The sequence below is a fragment of the Anolis sagrei genome, chromosome 6, assembly GCF_037176765.1.
Source record: "Anolis sagrei isolate rAnoSag1 chromosome 6, rAnoSag1.mat, whole genome shotgun sequence".
NCBI lineage: Eukaryota > Metazoa > Chordata > Lepidosauria > Squamata > Dactyloidae > Anolis > Anolis sagrei.
In genome coordinates, this window is record NC_090026.1 from 26,742,977 (window position 1) to 26,770,716 (window position 27,740).

The 27,740-nt window shown below is 42.7% G+C and overlaps 3 protein-coding genes across 3 annotated transcripts in view; all 3 read left to right on the forward strand.

The window, feature by feature from the left end:
- Positions 1-1,588: 1,588 nt before the first annotated feature.
- Positions 1,589-6,174, forward strand: LOC132778054 (natterin-3-like). Its single transcript, XM_060780668.2, has 3 exons — positions 1,589-1,662; positions 2,128-2,248; positions 4,904-6,174. Exons 1-3 carry the CDS (start codon positions 1,651-1,653, stop codon positions 5,947-5,949), a joined length of 1,179 nt encoding a protein of 392 aa, XP_060636651.2. The 5' UTR covers positions 1,589-1,650; the 3' UTR covers positions 5,950-6,174.
- Positions 6,175-12,967: 6,793 nt separating this feature from the next.
- Positions 12,968-16,193, forward strand: LOC132778055 (natterin-1-like). Its single transcript, XM_060780669.2, has 3 exons — positions 12,968-13,075; positions 13,485-13,605; positions 14,899-16,193. The coding sequence occupies exons 1-3, from the start codon at positions 12,968-12,970 to the stop codon at positions 15,942-15,944; spliced, it is 1,275 nt and encodes a 424-aa protein (XP_060636652.2). The 3' UTR covers positions 15,945-16,193.
- Positions 16,194-22,094: 5,901 nt separating this feature from the next.
- The window catches only part of LOC132778053 (natterin-3-like), a 5,919-nt gene continuing 273 nt past the window's right edge, over positions 22,095-27,740 (forward strand). Inside the window, exons 1-3 of the mRNA XM_060780667.2 lie at positions 22,095-22,173; positions 24,454-24,571; positions 25,751-27,740. The exon at positions 25,751-27,740 is cut by the window's right edge and continues 273 nt beyond it. Coding sequence (XP_060636650.2) covers positions 24,454-24,571; positions 25,751-26,847 — 1,215 coding nt within the window. The 5' untranslated portion in view covers positions 22,095-22,173 and the 3' untranslated portion in view covers positions 26,848-27,740. The remainder of the gene's footprint in view (positions 22,174-24,453; positions 24,572-25,750) is intronic.

Here is a 27,740-nt window from a genome sequence, read left to right on the forward strand (position 1 = left end):
TTATCGTGTCAGAAGCGACTTGAAGGTACAGTTATAATGTATTTTTAAAAACATAAAGTTAAGAACTTGACCTTATACTTGATTTCCTTTTACCAGAAGCTGGCCACTTAGAATGCTTCTGGTGTTGCTGTGAGAAGGTCCTCCATTGTGCATGTGGCAGGGCTTTTTGAGATCTTGTATTTATACTTTTACTAGCTTGGGTACCCAGCATTGCCCGGGTTATTTGCAAAAGTCCATTTTTTACTTTACAAAATGCATAAGGTTGTGAGTGAACTAAAACTCACATCATGCCAGGTTAACCCCCTGAAACTCCATCAGTAGTTACAGTTTGTCATGTTGGGCAAGTTTGCTCTCTAGATGCATCATCATGTGCTCTCTGGCTATAGGGTAAACTACAACTCCCACTACAGTGAGTCAGTCCCCTTAAACCTCTCCAGTAGATTGAGTTCTTCATGGGGGTTCTGTGTGGCAAGTTTGGTCCAGATCTGTCATCGGTGGTAGTCACAGTGTCTCTGGATGTAGGTGAACTACAGCTCCCAAAAATGAAGATCCGTTCCCCCTCAACCTCTCCAATATGTTCAGTTGGTCATGGTAGTTAGTTATGTGTGCCAAGTTTGAGCCAGGTCCATCGTCGGTGGGGATTGCAATTTGTCTGGTTGTAGGTGAACAACTCCCAAAAATCAAGGTCAATCTCTCTCAAACTCCTCCAGTATTCAAATTTGGACATATTGGGTATGTGTGCCAAGTGTGGTCCAGATCCATCATCATTTGGGTTCACAGAGCTCTCTGGATGTAAGTGAACTACAATTCCCCCATATCAAGGTGAATTCCACCTAAAGCCCTCCAGTATTTTCTGTTGGTCATGGGGGTTCTGTGTGCCAAATGTGGTCCAGGTTCATTGTCGGTTGGGGTCACAGTACTCTGACCTGATGCAGGGTGAACCACTACTTCCACCATGTTAAGTTAGGCCCCCAAACCCCTCCAATATGTTCAGTTGCTGATCAATCCCACTCTGTTTGCTGTGCCCCACAAAAAAGTGTAGGAAAGGGTTAAGGGAGAGGCAGTGCGTGGGATCATGCAAATTCCACACCGATGGAGGGAGTCAGAAACACTGAGATGTCTGTGGTGGAGGAAACACATAAAACCTAGGATGATATTGTCCCCGTATGAAAGCCTTCACTTGGGTGGTGGGCAATATTGTGTTTGTGGAGGACATTGGCAGGGGTTGTACATGCTCACAGCATTCGCTATAACCTGCAATGTCATTGGAGGGAGGGACATAGGTGAGGATCATAGCTGTTTGTGGAAGTGGGAGTCTGTCTGTGAAAGTGGGCACTCCAGCCACACACACACACATATTTTCACTTTTATTATGGATATAGAAGATTAATGAATTTCTCACCAGTGTCTTTCATGGTCCATATATGTGAGAATTGTGCAAGATGGTTAGCAAAAGAGAATTTCCATTTCCTGATCGATTTTCAGCCTTCATATCTTTTCCCAAACAAGGTCGCTAATATAAATAACCTATTCTTTATCATTGGACAGCTGTTAATATTTGTACATGATGCCAACAAGGACATGGAAAGGCCCACCCGACTGATATAAATGGGGAGGTGAGAAGCCAGAATCTCTCCACAAGAAGCATCAATGGATTTCAGGGTAAGTTGTTTCTGTTGTAACCATCAGAGTGGCCTACAATGGCCCAAATGAAGTTTCATGAGCTAAGAAATCTTGTTTGTTGGGAAAGCAGAGAGCAAAGCAATAACTCTTTGCATGTAATTCCGTGCCATTTGTGTAGTACTTTTCACCAAGCTATCAATATCTCATCTCTGGATGACATCACTTTAACAGCCATTCAATGTTATGGAATCCTAGGAGTTGTAGTTTTGCAAGTTCCTGCTTCTTGGCAGGGAGTTGGACTGGATGGCCCATGAGGTCCCTTCCAACTCTATGATTCTTTAGTCTTCTTTGCCAAAGAGTGCTAATGCTTCACCATCTGGACATTGTTTGATTACCATAACATGGTAAGATGTATGTTAAAAGCATCAGAACAAAAATGTTAAAATGGATATTATGTCTGATTTCCAGACTATTTCTCAATTGCTTTCTTACTTTTTGTTCCAGATGCATCTTTTATTCTGTGCTCTCTTCATTTCTCTGCTGGATTACCATTGTATCAGTGGCCAGGAGTGTGTCCTCACATCGCTGAAGAAAACTGTAGAAAAAGGCCCTCTGGTGACAATTGGTAGGTAGAGAAGATCCTACATCAGACATATAGCCAGCCATGATGTTTTGTCTATGATTTGTGCTGAAAGATAACTTGTCCAGCCAGTGACTGGTGGTGTACCAAACTAAAGAAGGGACCCCTGTGGAAACCTGTCACAAAACCTCAGTGCACCACCAAGGCAGGGGCAGGACTGGAGTCCAAATATTCAGCAACCCCCAGTAGTCACCCCCCCCCCTCCTCCAACAATGATCCTCAGTAGTCTACCCATGATCATCAACAGACCTGAAAACTGGTATATGTGGAAAAAGAGGTAGGGAGGGAGTCTGGGAAGAAACCAGTTGAGAAGTGTCCAGGTACCCATTTCTAGTTTTGATAAAATCACAAAGTTGGAATTATCCGCAAGGGCCATTAAGTCCAGCCATGCTAGAATACATAACCAAAGCCCTCCCAACAGATAACTTGCTTTACTTAGGCGATCCCTCGTTGACCGAGTAAGATTGTCTTCCAAGTTCAGTGTACTGGCGGTGGGTACGTAGGTAACTGTGGAGCCCTATTCTTGACCTGCATCTTCTCCCACAGGGAGGACATCGGTTTCCAGGTGGGAGGTGGTCCCGATCAGGGTTGGCTTGATGTGCCTTCCTCTTGGCACATTTCTCTCTTTTGTCCTCCATTTGTGCCTCTTCAAATTCTACAGCACTGCTGGTCACAGCTGACCTCCACCTGGAGTGCTCAAGGGCCAGGGCTTCCCAGTTCTCAGTGTCTATGCCAGAGTTTTTAACGTTGGCTTTGAGCCCATCTTTAAAACTCTTTTCCTGCCTGCCAACATTCCATTTTCCATTCTTGAGTTCGGAGTAGAGCAACTGCTTTGGGAAACGGTGGACAGGCATCTGGACAATGTGGCCAGTCCAGGTGAGTTGATGGCGGAGGACCATTGCTTCAATGCTGGTAGTCTTTGGTTCTTCCAGCATGCTGACATTTGTCCACTTGTCTTCCCAAGAGATTTGCAGGATTTTTCGGAGGCGACACTGATGGAATCGTTCCAGGATTTGCATGTGATATCTGTAGATAGTCCACATTTCCCAGGATTGGGAGGACAATAGCTTTATAAACAAGTACCTTGGTATCCCTACGGATGTCCCAGTCCTCAAACACTCTATCTGGCCTCTGTTTAAAAACCTCCTGAGAAGGAGGCTCCACCACACTCGGAGACAGCATATTCCATTGCCAAACACCTCTAACCATCATTTTTCTTAACATTTAGAGTGCTTCCAAACAGCACCAAATCGCAGATTTTAGAGCAGGGACAAAAAAAAACCTGGGACCCGAGAGCAGGTCCCCACACAGACCTTTAGGTCCCGGGATATGTCTGTTCAATGCCCATACAGGTGGCATTGGACAGACATATCCACAAGATCAACCAGAAAGTCCGGCATTTTTAAATGCACATAGCTTGTACGATTTTTGTTCCCGGGTTATAGATGATTCAAAGATGAGTATATTTGCCCTTCAAATCATAGAATTTCATCAGCAAGCCAAATTCTTCACTCCAAATTCTTTTTTTAAAAAATCTTTAATAGAGCTGTAATACAGTTGCCCCAACAACTACAAAAATCCAAGCAGCCAAACTGCTAGAACTCATTCTTCTTTACACCAATAGCAAAGACCCTTCTCTGAACTTTTATCCTTCTGTGTATTGCTGAAGGCTTTCATGACTGGAATCACTGGGTTGTTCTGAGTTTTCCGGGATATATGATCATGTTCCAGAAGCATTCTCTTCTGACATTTTGCCTGCATCTATGGCAGGCATCCTTAGATGTTGTGAGGTCTGTTGGAAACTAGGAAAATGGGGTTTATACGTATATCTGTGGAATGTCCAGGGTGGGAGAAAGAACTCTTGTCTGCTTGAGGGAAATGTGACTGTTGCAATTGACCACCTTGATTGATTTTATTAGCAAGTCACCCCCTTGTCTCCCCCTCCCAAACCAAATGGACTGGTCTGAGCTAAATAGATTGGACCAGCTGGAGCTTTTTGGAAATCTTTCATCATCAACCCATTGGGAAATCCTTAAGACCTGGGTGTGGGGTGGATTGGACTAATTTTAAATGGGGATGGGCTGTATGTGACAATATTTTGAGGATGTTGAACTGCTATTTATTAAGGTTTTAGACGTTTAAGCCACTGAACTGCAAAATCTGTAATCATGCTTCAGTGCAATGTCAGTTTGATATATTTTAATATGTTTTAATCATTTGAAAGACTACTTCAATTGATGTATGTGGTTTTTTTTTTTACAGTTTTATAATATTGTGTTTTATTGATATTGTTATTATCTGAATCTGGCATTGAATTATTGCCATAGTTTGTAAGCTGCCCTGATTCCCCCTTCAGGGATGAGAAGGATGGGGTATAAATACAATACATACATGCATACATACATACATTGATTAGAATTTAATGGCCTAGCAGTTTTAAGGTCTACCTTCTTACTGCCTAGGGAAATCGTTTTTTGGAAGGTAATTGGCTGGCCATAATTGTTTCTTGTCTCGAATTCCGCTGTTTTTGAGTGTTTTTCTTTATTTACTGCTATGATTTTAAAGTTTTTTAATACTGGTAGCCAGATTTTGTTCATTTCATGCTTTCGTTCTTTCTTCTTTCTTGTCTTGTACTTTCAGTCCAAAATGGAGACAGTAGTTCGGCAGTGAACCCGACCAGAAACAATCGACATAATGATGTTTTCTATGAAACAACCTTGAAGTGGGTTTGGTTTAACGAGTCTGCTCCCAGTGAAGCACTTTCATTCTGGAATAGCTATGCTAACAGGTGGGAATACCCTTGCTGGGAAGAAAGATGTGCAGCTGGTTTCTACAGTCCAACCCATGGTCCTTACTGTTACTATGCTTACGGCAATGGAGAATTCAGTACCTCTAATTTCCAGGTGTTGGTGAATGAACACGACTTTGAATCATTGAAATGGCAACAGGGTTCTTATGGTAGTGTTCCACAAAATTCAGTTGATACTTGCCCAGGAGCACAAGTCTATGTGGGGAAAAATAAATATGGCTTAGGAAAAGTAGATGTCCAAAACAGCGCTTTCTTCATCGGGATTAATGGTAAGGAATACTGGTATAAATACTATGATGTCCTGACCATTTACAAAGGTTATCGATCTCAGGAAATCAACAATGTCAAGTATATGAAAGACCAGGGGATATATAGCAACGATGCCCTGACCTTGTTTACTGCCAAAGTCACCAACAATAACTGTGACTCAGTGAAGAAGATCACCACCTTATCAAAAACTGTATCCTTTGAACATCACTGGGACGTTGGAATTGCCCTTTCACAGAGCGTGAACACTACCATAACAGTGGGGATACCTCAAGTCATTGGGACATCATGGGGTTTTTCATCAGAGAAAACCTTCAACTGGAATAAAGGTTCCACACAGACTGAAGCGGTCACATTTACTGAAACTGTAGAGATTGACGTCCCACCTAACCACAGCTGTGAAGTAACAATGGAGGGCATAACAATGAAGGCAAGGTTTCCCTTTACTGCCAGAGCGACCCGTTACTATAATAACGGAGAGAGTCGAAGCGCCATCATCCAAGGGGTCAGCAACAGTGGTGTTGTGACACAAGTGCACACAGAAAGTAAGCGGTGCCAACCAATCCCAGATGCAGAGCCATGCCTTTCAGAGATCAGTGGCACATATTAATAATCCTCTATGTTATTCCTTAGCCATTAATTGTTCTGCAGCAGAAATCAAGACAATAAAACGTGATAACAGGAAGAACAATAAGTGAGGTGAGAGCTGAGCTTTGATATACGAGAGCATTATTCATCCAACAGAAGGAATGGTAATCATTCCATCATATCAAAATAGAAACATGCTTCCTCTTCCTGAATAAATGTACTTGGAAATAAATGTCATTTATTTCAATGAGATATATATTGGGAGTATTTGTTCTCAAAGCTGAAACCAAAATTAATCAACATAATCTAGTTGTGTTGCTCAAATGGCACATCGATCCCATCAAAATCAGTGGGAGAAGTCCATCAGAATTGAAGCTCCATTGCAGGTGTGGGGATTGAGGGCCCTTCCAGACAATACCTTTATTGCGGTATCTACTGCTATAAAGGAGGAGCTATCCATCCAGCATTCTGGACCCTCCGAATTAATTCATCACAAACCAGGAAAACCCTGGTTTCTGGCAAATTAATTAGATAGTGAATTTATTTTGTGCCTTCTTGGCACATTTATTCTATGCCATCAGCTGGGAGCCCCTCCACCCAGCAGCAACTGCTGCTCTGGGCTAGAGTGAGAAGAGAGGGGGCCAAGGGGCAGTTCCACCTTGTCTACTGTGCTATACTAATAATATAATATAATGTATATACATTTAATATTTATAATATTATAATGTAATACAATATACCAATAATAATAATACAATATTATAATTATGTATCTTATATTACATGTAATATTACTAATAATATTACAATATATAGTACAATATAGTAATATATTATACTGATATTTTGCTATGCTAATAATATAATATATTGTAAGAGTATATATCTTGTAAACTGCTCTGAGTATATATCTTGTAAACTGCTCTGAGTCCCCTTCGGGGTGAGAATGGCAGCATATAAATGTCGTAAATAAATAAATAAATAAACCCACATTCCCACAGTTTATCGGGCTACATCCAGTTAACTGTGGGAATACCCACCCCCTTCCTCCAAAGCCCCCAAACCCCTTTGAAAAGTAAAAAAACTTGTTGAAATGACACGCCAGGAGAGCAAGGGGGGAGGACAATCACTCCCCCCCCTCCCCCCCACCGCTCTCCTGGCACATCATTTGTACGCGCCGGGAGAGCCACTCCAAGAGTATACTGGAGTAAACTGGGTAAGTTTTTTTAACTTTTCAAAAGGGTCTGGGGGCTTTGGGGGAGAGGAGTAGGGTCTCCAGACGTTCTCCTGGGCTAGTCCCGGGAGAACGTCTAGACATCCACCCCAGAAAATGCGCATTTCTGGGGTGTGTGTGAACAGGCCCACAGGAAGACCTGCGGTTTTTAAGTGTGGATTCTCCTGGGATAACGACCTGTCTGGAGCTGCCCTGAGTTGTCCTTCAGTGTTTTTTTCTTCATTATTGGCTATGCCGACTAGGGCTGAGGGCAGTCCAACAATACTTGAGCCTGACACCTCAACTTCATTTTTCAATCCCTCTCTTTCTTTGGTACTATTCAATTTCACACTATGAATAACGGCTGCAGGTGATACATCAGAAGGACAAGCAGATTCACATCCAAGCAGTCCAATATCTTATTTGAACCATTGGCTCTGAACAAGGGTTCTAAACAAAATATATTTCTCTATACTAGTTGCATGCATGCTTCATGAAGGTCCCACAGATATAAGAGTTGCACATTTTGAAGTACTCATTGCACAATGATTAGATTCATAGATTCTTGCTGGACACTTGCCTCACATCACCTATGTGTCAGTGATATGGTCATAGCAGCTATATAGCATGGGCCAGAAGAAAAGCTAATCGTGTTCTGTTCAGATGTCAACTCTGAACATCAGCAGTGTCAAAGAACACAAATGTCATGAGGAGAGAAAAGTTCCAGCTTTGAGAAAGGGAATAGCACCACTGACCATAGAAGTCCTAGATGTTTTGGGGTGGGCAAAGGAAACTCATGAAGAGGTGGAGTAGAAGAGCTGCCCCAATGCTCCATGGATATGGAAAGAGAAAAAGGAAGGGAGGATGGGAGAGAGGGGAGGGACTCAGCAAGAAGGAGCCTGTGAAGGAGGACTGAGGGCCACTCAGAAGTAAGGACCCATCTGAGTGTGAGGGAGCACTTGGCTGTGTTGGACCACAGGGCCAACCTTCTAACTCCTTGCTGGCAGGTGCCAAATGATGCTGGGAACTGATCAAGCAGAAGGAAGATCGATGGTTTTCCTAAAGCAAATATGGATGACAGGAGACTTAAGTCCTGCTTTCTTCAGCCTTCAGAAGCTTTGGAAAGAACAAAACTAGGTAGAGGAGAATCTGAGATTCCTAATCTAAGGATTCCTAATCTAATATTCCTGGCCTGCTAGACCTTTTCTTTCTTCTCTCTCTGAGGTGGATCTTCCTTCTCTAATTCTTGAAATATGTGGCCGTAGCATGCCTTTCATTCTGTCTCCTCACAATCAATAACTGCAAAAGAATCATAGAATCATAGAATGCTAGAGTTGGAAGAGACCTTGTGGGCCATCCAGTCCAACCCCCTGCCAAGAAGCAGGAAAATTGCAAAACACCCCTGACAGATGGCCATCCAGCCTCTGATTAAAAGCCTCCAAAGAAGGAGCTTCCACCACACGCCGGGGCAGAGAGTTCCACTGCTGAACGGCTCTCACAGTCAGGAAATTCTTCCTAATGTTCAGGTGGAATCTCCTTTCCTGTAGTTTGAAGCTTTTGTTCAATTGCATCCTAGTCTCCAGGGCAGCAGAAAACAAGCTTGCTCCCTCCTCTCTATGACTTCCCTTCACCTATTTATACATGGTCATCATGTCTCCCTTCAGCCTTCTCTTCTGAAGTCTAAGCATGCCCAGGACTTTAAGCCACACCTCATAGGGCTTGTTCTCTAGATCCTTGATCATTTTTGTTGCTCTCCTCCGGACACATTCCAGCTTGTCAATGTCTCCCTTCAATTGTGGTGCCCAGAATAGTGGTCTGACCAAGGCAGAATAGAGGGGTAGCATGACTTCCCTGGATCTAGATACTATACTCCTATTTATGCTGGCCAAAATTCCATTGGCTTTTTTGCCACCGCATGACATTGTTGGTTCATGTTTAACTTGCTGTATGATCATTATCTGATCATACATTGAGTTCAAAATCTTGTGATGACCAGTGGCTACTTAGAGATAGTGGAAGTGAAACAAGGGTCATGGGATTTCCACTTTTTGCTTTAAACATGAGATGCAGTGTTATGGGAAAAACCCATCTCTAAGCTGCTGGCACCAACTTCTATATTCTTGAAAGGCAACCACCCAAAAACTAGATACTAACCAATCTCACTTATGAAATCAAAATAGCACCACCCTCTCACACAAGAGGAAGGAATCACTAGAAGAAAGGAAATCTTGTAGTTTATAGAAGTTACAGAGCACTGACATAGTAAGCTACCAATTTTTCCATCCTACATGGACTGAGTATGCACACTTCAGTCTTCATGGATGCTTGAGTGGGTGGTGGGACCAATAGAAGGCCCTCCCCAGCAGATCGTAGATTCATAGAAAGAGACATGGTGATTCAAATAACCTGAACCGGAGCCATATAGGGTTTTGTAAGTCAAAACCAGCACTTTGAATTGTCCTCGGAAAACATGTTGGCAGTCAGTGGAGATTTTGAAACAGAGAAGTTGTACATTCCTTGTAGTTAGTCCCCGTTAGCATTTTCACTGGGATTTATAGCATTACATGGTATTTTGTCTTCTCTGCCAAAGAGGGCTAGTGTCTCAATAAATTGCAAATCTCAGAATGTTATAGCATAGAAGAGTTGCAGTTAAAGTAGTATCAAATGACCTTAATTCCATGCTATCTGCACCCTCTGTCAGATAGCCTGGACCAAAGGTGTATGGGCTTTCAAGGGTATACATCATACTGAAGAGTTAGTGCAGTTTGACACTACTTTAACTGTCATGGTGAAATGTTTTGGAACCATGAGAGTTGTGGTTTGGTGACTACAACCGTGATACCATGGTATTGAACCATGGCAGTTACTGTGGTGTCAAACTGCATTTGGTGCTCCTTTTTAGAAGGTGAATTCTTTCCAGAAAATATTTCTGTTTCTCTTCATTGGTTCCATTTGCACCATGTAATCTCCTTCACGGATACTGCACTCCATGGTCCCAGCCATGGAGTGCAGCGTCCTCAGGCCCCCGAGCGTTTCCAAGTGCCTCTTCAGCCGTAGGATGACAGGGACCACCTGGCTGAGTAGGGCTGTTGCCAGAAAGAGTGTTGAAGGCATTTTTGAAGGGCTTGAGAACGTCAACCAGCTGAGAGATGGTCTGCCACTCCTGGTTGTTTGGGACCAGCTTGTTCACCAGCGCGGCAACCGACAGCGAGACGCCATGGATGGCCCTCTACTGCTCCACCATGCACTGCAACATCTTGTAGGTAGAGTTCCAGCAGGTGGAAATATCTTGGAGCAACCTGTGTTGGGGTAATCCCTCCAGGGCCCACCTGTCACACAGCAGATGGGCAGACTTAGTGCTAAGATAGAAAAAGCCACTCATTTTGTGGCAGCGCTTGATCAGGTGCGAAACATGGCTGGTGCTGTGTTCTTCGGGGCCCTTAAAGCCATCTTTAACTGTGTTATGGAGTAAGTGTGCTAAGCAGGTGACGTTGGTAAAGCCGGCACTTTCCACCGCCCTTATCATATTCTTCCCGGCATCAGTGACCATGAACCCCAAGTTCGCAGTAAGGTGCATCCAGTCCCTCATCATGTCTTACAAGTATTTGCAGATGGTGTCGGACTTGTGATCCTTGTCTATCACCTCCAGAGCCAGCAGGGCCCAGTGATGACCCAACAAGAGGCTTCCCTCCTTCTCCCATCAGTGAGCCGTGAGGGACAGATAGGAATGGCCTCCTCCCATGGTGGACCAAATGTCCAAAGTGAAGTGGATGTGGCTGGATTGTGCAGCACGCAGCAAGGTTTTCAGATGTTCCTTGCATCCCTCATACAAAGAAGGAATGACAGTTCTTGAGAAAGTCTGGCAAGTCGGGATCTTGTATCATGATACCAGGAGCGCCATCAATTGGTGGAAGCCATCCCATTCCCCCATACAGAAGGGCTAGTGGTCGAGAGCCATCACCTCTCCCAGGCATCATGTGATCTCCTTCACGGACGGCTCCTTTTCCCCAAATCTCAGCCTGGCCACAGGAAGGCCCCAAGCTTCCATCGTTGGCTGCGTGGTGCCTGTAGGCGAGGTAGGATTATTCTGTGTACTGCTGCAGATGCTCCCGGTTTCAATTCCATCAACCTTAACAGTAGGGTGATACCTCTTCATATGCATCCTTAGGCCACTTGTTGCCAGATGCCACAGGTCTTTCCCCCTGCTGATGCTCCCGCCACAATGCCTACAAACTGCCAAGGTCGCCTTCTGAGAAGGGACTTCAAAGTGATCCCAGAGCAGGGACTTAGGCCTTCCCAAAGACACAACTACTGGAGTGGTGGGGTGATCTCCGCCAGTGTCAGTGGAATAGCAGGGGGTGGAGGGAAACGATCTTAGAGCCTCCCAAGGGAGAAGTGGGTGTTTGGGAAGCATTTTCCGTGTTTTCATCCGCCCACACCATGAACACATAATCATCCTCCTCACAACCAACTACTGATTGATCAAAGCAACTTCCGACAGCTCCACGACATTGAGAGTATTAGTGATACTTTGCAAACTATGATGCTGATCCTAAAGAAGAAGTGGACATCAAAGGAGCTTTGAATCAGAGGTTTTATACTCCAAGATCTTTGTTTGGCTAGGATCGGCTCATTGGTTTTTGGCCAATGACAATGCACACATTCTTCTCTCTTTGCCATTGTAATGCATTATAAGACATGTCGTTTCTGAAGATACATTGTTAAGCAAGGATAGGTCATGAGGAAAGAGGGACAAACTGGGTATACCCTGTATACACCCTATTGTCATTTGAAGAACAGGCCTCCTAAAACAGTCTGGCTTATATGAATGTGGTTTTTGCTTGTATGGCTTGCTCATCAAATAGTATCCTGAAACTTTTTTTTTCAGTTCAGGTCTCTCACCATCACGTTTTTACAAACTTACTAGGATTGGGCTTTTAATGCTGTGTATTTCTGTTTTAAACATTTGTATATTAAGACCCCCATAACCATGGAACCCATATCTGTGGCTTGACTTAGGGAACATGGTCTCTCTAGTAATATGCTAGGTCTGCCATGTGATTCTATGATATGCTTCTTTTGGAAGGTATCATAATTTCACTCTGGAGGATCTAGCACATTTCTAGAGAGGATATCTCCCCAGGAATTTCTAGATCCTCTAGGGTGACTCTATGATACGAAGTGACCAGAAGTCACATAATTTTTTGCCATTTGGTCATATCCATGGGATCAGGTAACTATGGTCGACCTGGGAAACACATCCCCCAGAAATACAGGGTTCTCTTACTGTATTGATGCATTAATATTGTAACTTACTAAAAGGGTTTGTTCTTGTGACTTGGTTTCTGTTGAATCACTTCACCTTTCTTTGTTTGTTGTATGACCTAAATATGAAAATATATGAATGAAATACAGGAATTCAATTTTATCACCATGTTCTCAATGGCAAGAGTGCTATAAATTTCCATATCTTCTGAACAACTCTGATGCTTTCTTTTGTGAGACTGTTGCAAATTTTGTTCATGACATTAGTTACTCTTATTAATGTTTTGCTTTTATCTGTGACTTTCTCTTGTTGTATATGCCTGTGATGTGATTTTGTTGTTGTATGCCAAAAAGGGCTGTGCACTGGTGTTTTTGAGATCTTGTATTTATACTTTTATTAATGAATTTGTCAACAGTATCTTTCATGTTCCAATAAATGTGAGAATTTTGCAAGATGGTTAGCATTTCCTGATCGATTTTCAGCCTTCATAGCTTTTCCCAAACAAGGTCAGTAATATTAATAACCTATTCTATATCATTGGACAGCTGTTAATATTTGTACATGATGCCAACAAGGACATGGAAAGGTCCACCTGACAAATATAAATGGAGAGATGGGAAAGGAGCAGAAGCCAGAATCTCTCAACAAGAAACATCAATGGATTTCAAGGTAAGTTGCCTCCATTGTAACCATTAGAGTGGTCTACAATGGCCCAAATGAAGTTTCGTGGGCTAAGAGATTTTGTCTGTTGGGAAAGTAGAGAGCAAAGAAATAACTTCTCTGCATGTAATTCCTTGCCATTTGCACAGCACTTTTCACCAAGCTGTCAATATCTCATATCTGGATGACATCACTTCCACTGCCTTGGCTCAGTGCTATGAAATCCTGGGAATTATAGTTTTGCACGTTGTTTAGTCTTCTTTGCCAAAAAAGTGCTAGTGCCTCATGATCTGGACATTGTTTTATTTCCATTACATGGTAAGGTGCATTTTAAAAGTATCAGAACAAAAATGGTAAAAATGCATATTATGTCTGATTTCCATACTGTTCCCAATTGCTTTCTTACTTTTTGTTCCAGATGCATCTTTTCTTTTGTGCTCTCTTCATTTCTCTGATGGATTACCATTGTATCAGTGGCAAGGAAAGTGTCCTCACATCACTGAAGAAAACTGTAGAAAAAGGTCCTCTGGTGACAATTGGTAGGTAATACAGGTCCCTAGAGAAGACATATAGCCACAATGTTGTGTCTATGATTTGTCTCCTGATCTAATCATGGGGTGATGAAAGATAACTCATCCAGCCAGTGACTGGTGGTTTACCAAGATAAAGAAGGGACCCCTATAGAAACCTGTCACAAAATCTCAGTGCACTACTGAGGCAGGGGCAGGATTGGAGGCCAAATATTGAGCAACCCCCAGTAGCCCCCCCCCCCAAACAATGATCCTCAGAAGTCTACTCTCAATCATCAACACCTAAAAACTGGTTTATGTGGAAAATTAGGTGGGGAGGGAGTAGGGAAAGAAACCAGCTACAACATTTTATTCCTTGTCCTTAAAAAGGTTTCTTTTCAGTCCTAAGCTAGCTTCAGAGTGTGGAGGCTAGACAAAAAACTTGAAAGTGCATGAAAAAAAAAACTCTTAATGCATATTAGTGATCTATGTTTACTGAAATCACCATCCAGACTTCAAACTGATTTTAGGATTTCCAATGTAATCGTCTATACCAGGGGTCCTCAAACTAAGGCCCGGGGGCCAGATATGGCCCTCGGAGGTCATTTACTTGGCCCTCACTCAAGGACAATCTAAGTCTGAAATGACTTGAAAGCACACAACAACAACAACAACAACAACAACAACAACAACAAGAGCAATCCTATCTCATCAGCCAAAAGCAGGCCCACATTCCCATTGAAATACTAATATGGTTTATATTTGTTAAAATTGTTCTTCATTTTAATTATTGTATTGTTTTAAGTATTTTTTGCACTACAAATAAGATATGGAATTCATTCATGTTTTTTTTTTCAAATTATAATCCGGCCCTCCAACAGTTTGAGGGACTGTGACCTGGCCTTCTGTTTAAAAAGTTTGAGGACCCCTGGTCTACACAGTCAAACCACTTTTTACAATACTGGTTTGAAACTGACTTAAGTTATTAAGGTAGAAGTGCCCCAAGACTTACAGTACCATAGTGCATTAGTAAATCAGAGAAATTATACTTTTGTACTTTATAATTTAAAAACTCAAAATTCAAAGATGAGTATATTTTCCCTTCAAACCATAGGATCTCTTCAGCAAGCCAAATTCTTCACTCCAAATTGTTTTTTAAAAATATCTCTAATAGAGCTCTAGTACAGTTGTCACAACAGCTTCAAAAATCCAAGCAGCCAAACTGCTAGATAACTCATGCTTCTTTATACTAATCTGGAAGATCCTTCTCTTAACTTCTTTCTTTCTTTCTTTCTTTCTTTCTTTCTTATCTTGTACTTTCAGTCCGAGACGAAGACAGTAGTTCTGCAGTGAACCAGACCAGAAACAGTCGACGTAATGATGCTTTCTATGAAACAACCTTGAAGTGGGTTTGGTTTTATGGATCTGCTCCCAGTGATGCAGTTTCATTCTGGAATAGCTATGCTAACAGGTGGGAATACCCTTGCTGGGAAGGAGGATGTGGAGCTGGTTACTACAGTCCAGCCCGTGGTCCTTACTGCTACTATGCTGAAAGCAATCGAGAAAAGAGTACCTCTAATTTCCAGGTGTTGGTGAATGAACACAACTTTGAATCTTTGAAATGGCAATATGGTTCTCATGGTAATGTTCCACATAATTCAATTGATACTTGCCCAGGAGCACGAGTCTATGTGGGGAAAAATCATTTTGGCTTAGGAAAGGTAGTTGTCCAACACAGTGCTTTCTTCATTGGAAGGAATGGTAAAGAATACTGGTACAAAGAATATGATGTCCTCACTGTTTATAAAGATTATCGATCTCAGACAATCAACAATGTCAGGTACAAGGAAGATCAGGGGACATATAGCAACCATGCCCTGACCTTGTTTACCACCAAAGTCACCAACAATAACTGTGAATCAGTGAAGAAGACCACCACCTTATCAAACACTGTAACCTTTGAACATCGCTGGGACGTTGGAATTGCCCTTTCACAGAGTGTGAGCAGTACTATAACAGTGGGGATACCTGAAGTTATTGGGACATCATGGGGGATTTCATCAGAGAAAACCTACAACTGGAATAAAGGTTTCACACAGAGTGAATCGGTCAAGTATAGTGAAACTGTAGAGGTTGACGTCCCACCTAAGCAGAGCTGTGAAGTGACAATGAAGGGCATAACAATGAGGGCAAGAATTCCTTTTACTGCCACAGCTACTCGTTACTATTATAATGGAGAGAGTCGAAGTGCCACCGTCCAAGGGGTCAGCGACAATGATGTTGTGGCACAAGTGCACACAGAAATTAAGCAGTGCCAGCCCATCCCAAATGCAGAGCCATGCCTTTCAGAGGTCATTGGCACATATTAATAATCCTCTATGCTATTCCCTGGCCATTCATTGTCCTAGAGCAGAAATCAAGAAAATAAAACGTTCCTCTGGGTAACATGAAGAACAACAAGTGAGGTGAGGGTGAGGGCTGAGCTTTGATATACAAGAATCTACTTTATTCAATAGAAGGAAGAGTGATTATTCCTCTATTTCATCATAACACAACATAAATATGCTTCCTGATCCTGAATACATTTACTTGGAAATAAATGCCATCTATTGCAATAAGACTTGTATTGGGAGTATTTGTTCTCAAAGCTGAAACTAAAATTAATCAACTAAATCCAGTTGTGTTGCTCAAATGGCGCATAGATGCCATCAAAATCAGTGGGAGAAGTCAATCAGAACTGAAGATCCATTGCAAGTGTGGGGATTGAGTGGCCCTTCAGTGGATTGTTTTCTTCGTTATTGGCTATGCTGACTAGGGCTGAGGGCAGTCCAACAATATTTGAACCTGGCACTGCAACTCTTTCTTTGGTACTATTCAATTCCACATCTTGAATAAGGGCTACAGGTGATTCATCAGAAGGAAAAGCAGATTCACAGTCCAAGCAATCCAATGTCTTATTTCAACTGGCAGTGTGCTCAAGGTTTCTAAACAAAATATATTCCTCTATACTATGTGCATGCTTTGTGAAGGTCCCACAGATATAAGAGTTGCACTCTTTTAAGTATTCATTGCACAATGATTAGATTCATAAATTCTTGCTGGACACTTGCCTCACACCACCTACATGTCAGTGATATTGACACAGCAGCTATATGGCATGGGCCAAAAGAAAGACTAATGGTGTTCTGTTCAGTTGTCAACATTGACTGAACATCAGCAGTGCCAAGGGACACAAATGTCATGAAGAGAGAAAAGTTCCAGCTTTGAAAAAGGGAAGAGCACCATTGACCATAGAAGTCCTAGATGTTTTGGGGTGGGCAAAGGAAACTCATGAAGGGATGTAGAAAAGCTGCCCCAATGCTCCATGGATATGGAAAGAGAAGGAGGGAGGGAGGGAGGGACTCAGCAAGAAGGAGCCTATGAAGGAGGACTGAGAGTCATTCAGAAGTAAGGACCCATCTGAGTGTAAGGGAGCACTTGGTTGTGTTGGACCACAGAGCCAACCTTCTAACCCCTTGCTGGCAGGTGCCAAATGATGCTGGGAACTGATCAAGCAGAAGGAAAATTGATGGTTTTCCTAAAGCAAATAGGAATGACAGGAGACTTCAGTCCTGCTTTCTTCAGCCTTCGGAAGCTTTGGAAAGAACAAAACTAAGTAGAGGAGAATCTGAGAACAGATAGCGAAGGAAAGTGTGAGAGGAAGAGCAATTCCAGGATTCCTAATCTAGTATTCCTGGCCTGCTCTGCCTTTTCTTTCTTCAGTCTCTGAGGTGGATCTTCCTTGAAGGCTTTCCTTCTCTAATTCTTCTTGAAATATGTGGTCGTTCTGTTTCCTCACAATTCATAACTGCAAAAGAATCTTAACATCTAGATGTGGTGTGCATGAGGTGGTTGCTTATGGATAACCCAAAAAGGGGATGCAAATGCCCATGTGATTTGCCTACATTTATTTATATGCTGAGTTGCAAAAATAGGAATAATAAGATTGAAAATACAAATATTACATAGTTCCTTTTAGTGGGGTGAGGATTGCCAGTGACCAGACCTGTTTTCAAACCCTCTGCTCTCTTTTTAATTAAAATTAATCAACCAAATTCAGTTGTGTTGCTCAAATGGCACATAGATCCCATCTAAAGTCCTAAAAACTGAAGACATTTTTAAGCCAAAGAATGGCCCCTGACAGTGACGCCCCTTCTGTCTTAGGGCAGCTATTAAAAAAAACACACACACACACAGCACATTATCAGCTCATACTTTGAGTTCTAAATCTTGTGATGAGCAGTGTTTACTTAGAGATAGTGGAAGTGAAACAAGGGCCATGGGATTTCCAATTTTGCTTTAAACATGAGGTACAGTGTTATGGGGAAACCCATCTCTAAGCTGCTGACACCAACTTCTATATTCTTGAAAGGCAACCACTCCCAAACTAGATACTGGTCACTCTCACTTATGAAATCAAAACAGCACCACCCTACCACACAAGAGGAAGGAATCACTAGAAGAGAGGAAATCTTGTAGTTTGGAGAAGTGACAGAGCACTGACATAGCAGCTACCAATTTTTCCATCCTATGTGGACTGGGTATGCACCATTCAGTTCTCATGGATTGTTGGGAGAGAGAACTGAAAACCATTTGGGAGGAAAGAAGGAATGGGATGCATGAAATTCTGAACACTGGCAGCACACACTGCAACAGTTTTCATCGGTTTTGCAATATTTACAGTAAGATTCAGACTCCTGGAGGAATCTCCTTTCATTTTTTACTGAAAATATTGCAGAAACCAACAAAAAATGCTTTCCCAGTCTGTTTGAGTTAGCTGGACCTATGAAGTGTTAGAAAGCAGCTCAAACAAGAAGCAAATAAATATCTACAGCAAGGGTGGGCAAGTTGTATGTATAACATTTACAGGAAACATACTTGAATGTTGTATTTATGCTCTGGTTCCATTTCCAAGATATCTCGTTGTGTATATGCAAGTTTTACAAAATTTTAAAAAAAACTGAAATCCAGTTGGGACCCAATAAGTGACACTCAATCTGTAATTGAGTGCAAACTATTTTTGCACTTTCAAGTCTGTAGAAATGGTAGTAAAACTAAGGAAGGAGGTGTAGAGAGGTGTAAAGTGAGTGTGACTAGGACATTGTAAAAGTAGGTCAAAAAGTGGTATGACAGCTGGAATGTATGCAATAACAGTTACTTCAGTTGCCCAGGACCCGGAGGAGCTATGCCACCCAAACACTAGAATATGTATGCTGGAATACTAGGCCTGTCGGTTTCGTTTCGTTAATTCGTTAATTCGTATTAAAATCGTTATTTTTTGCATATCCGAAGCGATATCAAAACATATTTTTAAACCCGGAAGGGTTTAAAAATATTGAAGCAGCAGCCCCATGTATTTTACGAGCTGAAGCTCCGCTCGTTAATGGCATGGAGGCTGCTGCTGAGCGCGCCATCCGGCTCTGGCTCCTCCTCTTCCTCCGGAGCCCATTGGATGGCGCGTGCGCGCTCACAAGCGGCCTCCGCGCGCCATCCGGCTCTGGCTCCTGCGCCCCCCTCCTCCTCCTCCTCCTCCTCCTCCTCCTCTTCCTCCCAGCTGGGAGGAAGAGGAGGAGGAGGAGGAGGAGGAGGGGGGCGCAGGAGCCGGAGCCCATTGGATGGCGCGCGCGCGCTCACAAGCGGCCTCCGCGCGCCATCCGGCTCTGGCTCCTGCGCCCCCCTCCTCCTCCTCCTCCTCCTCCTCCTCCTCTTCCTCCCAGCTGGGAGGAAGAGGAGGAGGAGGAGGAGGAGGAGGGGGGCGCAGGAGCCAGAGCCGGATGGCGCGCGGAGGCCGCTTGTGAGCGCGCGCGCGCCATCCAATGGGCTCCGGCTCCTGCGCCCCCCTCCTCCTCCTCCTCCTCCTCCTCTTCCTCCCAGCTGGGAGGAAGAGGAGGAGGAGGAGGAGGAGGAGGAGGGCGCAGGAGCCGGAGCCCATTGGATGGCGCGCGCGGGCTCACAAGCGGCCTCCGCGCGCCATCCGGCTCTGGCTCCTCCTCTTCCTCCGGAGCCCATTGGATGGCGCGCGCGCGCTCACAAGCGGCCTCCGCGCGCCATCCGGCTCTGGCTCCTGCGTGACTTTTCAGGGCTGTATGACCATGTTCCAGAAGCATTCTCTCCTGACATTTTGCCCACATCTATGGCAGGCATCCTCAGAGGTCTGTTGGAAACTAGGCAAATGGTGAGTTATATATCATCTAATATATATCTATGGAATGTCCAGGGTGGGAGAAAGCCATTCAATGCTAATCAAGGTGACCATTACTGCAACATTCACACTTAGCCTGTTTGATCAAGAAAATTTTTTTTTCTAAAATGTTTTGTAAATAATAACGAAAATTTGTAAATAACAAAAAAAAATTTTGGAAAGTTTTGTAAATATTTTTAATATCGAAACAAAAAAACACCCCAATTAAGAATCGAATTTAGAAACAAATTTTTTCTTGATCAAACAGGCCTATGGAATACATTAACACCAAAATGCTAGTGCAGATGTTGGAGCTTAGCCAATGTCCTCCACAATGCTTGATTAAATGTACACACCTTTTTGTATCATAATGCACAAAGCAGAATTATTGTTACGTTTATTATGTTTATTTGTTATGTGTATTTATATCCCACTTTTTTCTCCACAAGCAGACTTTAGAGTGAATTGCCATGTCATGTTTATGAGATGGAATATCATGGAGGATAGGAGTCTCCTGACTGTCGTATGACTGCAATAACAAGTAGAAAACTACTTATAGAACGAAGTTATTGGAAATCGTACAACGTAGCAGGTTGGGTAATGCCCATTTGAGTGGAAACAGTTTTACGCAATGGACAAAATTTTCACACCTCCCTGCAAATGTCCATATATAAAATTACCTTCAGTCTATGTGTATAATGTATATATGAAACATAAATGTATTTCAGGTTTGAATTTGGGTCCCATATTCAATATACTTCATTATTATTATTATTATTATTATTATCATTATTTATCTTTATTTATACCCCACCTTTCTCCCCATGGGGACTCAAGGCAGCTAACAATCCCACACTAGACAAATTTAAAAGTACAATACAATTTTTTTTAAAAAAACAATTAAATAGTAACAGTGTGGTAAAAACAGAATTAAAATACAATACAAACACTATAATGGCCTTTAAAACTCATATCCGCCGCCCCCCATCCAAAGCCTGCCCCTTAGCCTGCCTCTTAGCCTTTTCCAAATGCCTGTTGGCAGAAGAGGTGTTGACCTGCTTGCAGAAGGCCAGCAGGGATGGGACCATCCTTGTCACTCTTGAAAGGAAGTTCCACCGCCTGGGAGCAACCACTGAAAAAGCCCAATCTCTCGCGTTCCCACCAAGTGTGCTTGAGTGGGTGGTGGGACCAATAGAACGCTCTCCCCAGCAGATCGTAGATTCATAGAAAGAGACATGATAATTCAGATAACCTGAACTGGAGCCATATAGGATTTTGTAAGTCAAAACCAGCACTTTGAATTGTCCTTGGAAAACATGTTGGCAGCCAGTGGACCTATGAAATGGTCCACTGGCTGATAAGTTGTACGTTCCTTGTAGTCAGCCCCCGTTAGCATTTTCACTGGGACTTGTAGCATTACATGGTCTTTTGTCTTCTCTGCCAAAGAGGGCTAGTATCTCAAAAAACTGCAAATCTCAGAATGTTATAGCATAGAAGAGATGCAGTTAAAGTAATATCAAATGGCGTTAATTCCAAGCTATCTGCACCCTATGTCAGATAGCCTGGACCAAAGGTTTATGGGCTTTCAAGGGTATACATCATACTGTGGAGTTAGTGCAGTTTGACACCACTTTAACTGTCATGGTGAAATGTTTTGGAACCATGAGAGTTGTGGTTTCGTGACTACAACCATATTTTTTTTGTCATGTCAGGAGCGGCTTGAGAAACTGCAAATCGCTTCTGGTGGAAGAGAATTGGCCATCTGCAAGGACATTGCCCAGAGGACGCCAGGATGATTTGATGTTTTTATCATCCTTGTGGGAGGCTTCTCTCATGTCTCCGTATGAGGAGCTGGAGCTGATAGAGGGAGCTCATCCACCTCTCCCCAGATTCGAACCTGCAACCTGTCGGTCTTCAGTCCTGCCGGCACAAGGGTTTAACCCACTGCGCCACCGGGGACTCCACTACAACCATGATACCATAGTACTGAACCATGGCAGTTACAGTGGTGTCAAATGCATTCGGTGCTTCTTTTTAGAAGGTGAATTCTTTCCAGAAAATATTTCTGTTTCTCTTCATTGGTTCCATTTGCAATTCTGGAAAGGGTGAAGGAGAGATGATGCTTGCACTGAGCAGTAAATAAAGCTTTATTTAGGAATTTGTCAGGACTATCTCCTCCTAACACAATTTTGGACCCTATGTATACCAGAAAGGGAAATTCCAAATATTATTTACAAGTCATTGTGATGTAGAGGAAATAAGTCACCCATTCCCAGACCACTCATGTTCATATCTTGTCTATATATAAAGAGACAAAAAGAAAGGTGCCCTGCAAGAAGACCAGGACCAATCTCGAAGGAACATCTACCAGTTTCAAGGTGAGCTGCCTCCAACAGTGCCAGGTTGATTGGTTGTGAGTGCCACTGACTTCTTATCCTCAATGTAAACAGGAAACTCTAGCCTACAGCTGACCACTGCATGTATTCAAGGTGACTGGTGCTTGCCATGTTTAATTCTGATGTTGAAGGTACTATTTCTTGTTATTTGGGGGGACAGCACCTTACATAACATCAGACTAAAACCTCAAGCAAATCCATTACTTTTCCACTATGGAAGCCATCAGCCACACTTAGATTGCTGAGAGGAAATGACTGGTGATTGGTTTTTGTTTATTGATCTTTGCCATTTTTCTAACAGTGTCCACACTATGGTCCTTTCCAGCTGGTAAATTTAGCCCAAACTCAGGATAGGTTTCATAGTTTCTTTTGAGACTGATTCCAAGATAAAGATGCACAGGGTCCCTTTCACACTACACAATTATAGCATCACAATCTCTCTTTCAACTCCCATAGGTTCCACACTATGGAATCTTGGAATTGGTAGTATAGGACATACTTTGAATTCTCTGTCAGATAGCTCCACCAGAACTTAAGCCCATGACAAATTGTAGAATTCCTTAAGTTGCAGCCATAGCCATTACAATGGATTCATAACTGCTGTAACTCTGTAGTGTGAACAAGGCTCCAGCTCCCATCAGCACCATATGGTCTTGCCACAAAAGATAGATGGAGGAGTTATAGCTTAGGCCCTTCTGGACCACAAGTTTTCCATCCCAGCTGGTGAGTTTTAAAACTAAGTAATGATGGGAACATGGCTCCACTTGGGTGTGACTTCCATAGAGTCATGTTCCCATCATTGCTTAGCTTTAAAACCCACCAGCTGGGCTAGACAACCTGTGGCCCTACAGAAGGGGCTAAGCTATAACTCCTCCATCTATCTTTGGTGGCACAACCAGATGGTGCTGATGGAAGCTGGAGCCTTGCCATGTACATCATTTCCATGCACATTGGTCATCTGCAAGACATGTGAGTGCTTCTGGTTGTTATGTGTTTGGGAATGATCTGTGAAGCCTTTTGTGGATTGTTGTAAAACAAGGTTGAAAACATGTAGCCTGTGAAATGGGGATGGATTGTAACTCCCAGCATTCTTCACCATTAGGGTCTTGGACTTCTTATCCAACAACCTTTGTAAGGATGCATGTTTCCCATCCCAATGGTATTGTGTACCATGGTGGTTCTGTCCTTACCATCAACTTCTCTCTCTCAACTGTCTCTGACCGACCCTTCCATCAGCCAATTGCATAAGGAGATGTGAGAACTGGGAACATTGACCAGCTTCCCTGGGAAACCATTTCTGTTCCAGGATAGTGATAGGCTGAATCCTAGGATTACAATTCAAAGAGAAAAAAAATTAACAACTGACTTATGAAAATAATGGTTATTACAAAATAGCTTATGCTCAAAGGTTTTAGCACCTTTCTCATTGTGCCTGAGTTTATGAGACTTCCAAGTATTTATTGTATCAGAAGCAAACCAAGGGTACAGTTGTAATGTATTTAAAAAAACACAGTTTTAAAAAGCTTGGCATTATGCTAAATGTCCTTTGACCAGTAACTGGCCACTGGTGTTGCTATAAGAAGGTCCTCCATTATGCATGTGGCAGGGCTCAAGCTGCATTGTAATAAGTGGTCTGTGGTTTGCTCTTCTCCACACTCTTCTCCACCACTTTGTGGCCCCATTTCTTAAGGTTGGCTTTGCATCTTGTAGTGACAGAGCGCAGCCTGTTCCACGCTTTCCAAGTCACCCAGTCTTCTGTGTGCCCAGGAAGGAGTCTCTCATTTGGTATCAGCCACTGATTGAGTTTCCGGGTTTTAACCTGCCACTTTTGGACTCTTGTTTGCTGAGGTGTTCCTGAGAGTATCTCTATAGATCTTAGAAAACTATTTTTTGATTTAATACATTGACATACTGGCTGATATCCAAACAGGGGATGGGCCGGAGATGTCACTGCCTTGGTCCTTTCATTACTGGCTGAAAGGTCAGAGCACGGTCCACGGTAACTCCCAGTTATTTCTGTGAGCTGCAATGCTCCAGTGGGATTTCTTTCAGGTGATAGGACACTTAACTTTGGATCTCTCTTTAACAGAAAAGCCTATGTAAATACAAATGGATCAGGAAAAGTTCTGCCTGCTTCTTTGCCTCTGTCATTTCCACATTGGGCATCTTTAATAATTAAAGTGGCTGAGGAAAGGCTGGTAAAAAACACAGCAAACATATTTTTTTCCAAAATATGAATTGGCCTCCCACCTTTTATTTCAGATGCATCACCTACTGCTCTGGGTTCTCTTTGTCTACCTGACTGTGAATGAGTCCTGGGCCAATGGGATGAATGCCAATCTCACGGTCCTAAGGAGAACTGTGGAAAAGAGCCTTCAAGGTGAGTAACCTTGAATATGTTTTCTAGTTGCTCTCTCTGGGCCAACTTTGGACTATCCTATGCTGTGATGCAGCAACAGCTGGTGGTCTCCCTGCTTCAAGCAGCCTCCAAGGATGTTGGTAAGAATACTAATACTCCAATACATATCTTGTCCCTGCTTGCCATATAGATCCACAGAAAAAATGTGGCGATCACAGTTCAGCACTAACAAACATGAAAATGCAGGAATTAAAACACGATTGGCTCAGTCTTGAGCAATCCAGCCAAAACCCGGATGGATACATCTGTCAGTTTCAGTTCCTATCAATTATTTTCGAAATCTCCAATTGTTTTCATTCAATTATAAAGGAACTTGTAAATGTTGGCAAAGTCTTATCAAAAACAAACACTCGATGATTGCCCCAATCTGCAGCATTTTTTGTCTTATAATAATCATAAACCATGAAAATGAACTACCAGTATTTAAAAATACTCTAAAATAAGGGCAGTACATAAAGAGCAACACCCAAAAAGGGGGAATTCCAGACAAAAATCAAGCATGGACAGCTAGTCACCTCTCAACAAAGGATTCCCTCAGGCAGGAAGCAGCCAAGCCTTGAAGCTGCAAAACCATTCAATGCTAATCAAGCTGGCCAGTTGCAACATTCGCACCTGCTTCATGCAGACAAGAGTTCTTTCTCCCACCCTGGACATACCACAGATATACAAACCTCACTTGCCTAGTTTCCAACAAACCACACAACCTCTGAGGATGCCTGCCATAGATGTGGGCAAAACGTCAGGAGGGAATGCTTCTGGAATATGGCCATAGAACCTGGAAAACTCACATCAACCCAATCATAAACTGGCTTTTGACACTGGTAACTATTGCCTCCCCCAGGTCAATCAGGTATTAATCCATTCTGGGTTTCAGTCTTTAAAGTGACTCTCCAAGCTATTAAACCTTATCCCAAAATAGTTTCAGTGCCTTAAAATTTTCACTAAAACCTAGATCAAATTCACTACTCACCAACATGCAAGCCACTAACCACAACAAGATTTGGCTACTGTGCTTCGACTTCTATTGGAAGCAGACATGTGCTGCTCTAACTCAAGCAACAAAACAGCTTACATGGACCAGATTTCTCCACTAATCCTAATATTATTTCTTTTTTCTCTATTTCATTTCCATTTTTTCAGTCCCAGGCAATGGCAGCGGAGAGGCTCTGAACCTAAAGAGAAACACCCGCTCTCTAGAAAGATTCAGTGATGTATTTGATGATACAAGCCTGAAATGGGTAGAGTTTCAGGAGTCTATCCCTGAGGGAGCTGTGTCCATCTGGAACAGCTATGCCAAGAGGACGGAATATCCTTGCTCCGAAAACAACTGTGAAGCTGGCTTCTATAGCCCAGACCGGGGTGCTTTCTGCTTCTATCCTTACAAAGGCAAAGAACACAAAAGTGATAAGTTCTGGTTGTTAGTGAATGAAAATGATTTTGAATCCTTGAAGTGGAAAGGAGGTTTCTTGGGTAGCGTTCCATCCAATTCCATAAACACTTGCCCAGGAGTCAAAGTCTACCTTGCCAAAAATAAGTATGGATTAGGGAAGGTTGCTGGCCCCGTTAAAGCTTTCTTTATAGGAATTGACGGTTGGGAATATCTGTATTTGCGCTACGAGGTCCTGACAGTGAATAAAGATTATCTCTCTCAGAGTATTTACGATGTCAAGTACATGATGGAGAATGGAATATATAAGAGGGAGAGTGTGACCTTAGCCTCCAGCCAAGTTACCAATAACAACTGGAAGGTTGTGAAGAAGACAGCCACCTTATCCAGGACTGTGACTTCCGAGCATCGTTGGGATTTTAGCATTTCCCTCAAAGTGGCTGTGAGCACTACCTTGACTGCCAAAATCATTGAAGGATTAAGTTTAGGGTGGACCCCTTCTGCAGAAACAACCATCAGCTGGAGTCAGGGCTTCACACAGAGGCAATCGGTCACACATTCTCTAACTGTGGAAGTAGAAGTCCCACCAAATCATGAGTGTGAGGTGACAATGGAAGCCTTGAAGATGACTGCAGATGTTCCCTTCACTGCTACAGCAACACGTAGGTATCGCAACGGGGAAAAACGAAGTGCCACAGTCCGAGGAGTCAGCAAAAATATTGATGTGGCACATGTGCAAGTTCAAGTAAAGTCTTGCAAACCCATCCCAACAGCTCATCCCATCACATGCCAGACATGTACAAGTGATCCAAAACAACTTGGATTGACCCACGACGAGGATTCAGAATAAACTATACAGATGGTACCCACTCTCATCGCAGCTATCACCGACACACAATATTCTTTCATCACAGCATTAGAGATGATGCAAAGAGAACGGCAATAAAAGTTTACACATGTCGCTCTGTTATATACATATATATTATACATGTATATTATACATATTTATATTATATGTAATGTGTTTGAATATATTTTATGTTGTGGGGCATGGATTGCCGACTGTAAACCGCCTCGAGTTGCCTGCGGGCTGAGAGGGGTGGTATATAAATATAGTAAATAATAAATAAATCAGAATTTGCCTTTTCTTTCAGACATAACCAATCAGCTTTTGTGTTTTACTGTTTTCTTGACTCTGTGGGAGCAATGCAAATTTATTTAACAAACACCACATCTATATTGATCAAGGCAGTAAGATTAGAAACCTGTTCTGTCCTTTCAAGCTCTTGCCAAGAACATTTAACCTGACCTTCTGTAAAAAATTAACTTGCACTATGGAAAAACAGATCAAGAACAAAAGTGAAACTAAATTTCTTAAACTGCTGTGTGCATGGATTGCCAACATGTTTTCCAAGGACAATTCAAAATGCTGGTTTGACTTACAAAACCCTATATGGCTCCAGTTCAGGTTATCTGAATTATCATGTATCTATGAATCTACGATCTGCTGGAGAAGGGATGTCATCACCATCCATAGGGATGTCTTTTCTCTTCAAATCAGTCCAGCTTTTGATATATATATAGCCCCCGGTGGCGCATCGGGTTAAATCGCTGAGCTGCTGAACAGGTTCGAATCCGGGGAGCAGCGTGAAATCCCGCTGTTAGCCCCAGCTTCTGTCAACCTAGCAGTTCAAAAACATGCAGCTGTGAGTAGATCAATAGCTACCTCTCTGGCAGGAAGGT

What these genes read in the sequence shown, in the direction of transcription:
- LOC132778054 (XM_060780668.2), top strand. An exon ending in AGGCCCTCTGGTGACAATTG is followed by an intron (nt 2,249 to 4,903) that starts GTAGGTAGAGAA and finishes TTGTACTTTCAG; the next exon opens with TCCAAAATGGAGACAGTAGT.
- LOC132778055 (XM_060780669.2), top strand. Translation starts at nt 12,968, where the DNA reads ATGATGCCAACAAGGACATGGAAAGGTCCACCTGACAAATATAAATGG. An exon ending in AAACATCAATGGATTTCAAG is followed by an intron (nt 13,076 to 13,484) that starts GTAAGTTGCCTC and finishes TTTTTGTTCCAG; the next exon opens with ATGCATCTTTTCTTTTGTGC. An exon ending in AGGTCCTCTGGTGACAATTG is followed by an intron (nt 13,606 to 14,898) that starts GTAGGTAATACA and finishes TTGTACTTTCAG; the next exon opens with TCCGAGACGAAGACAGTAGT.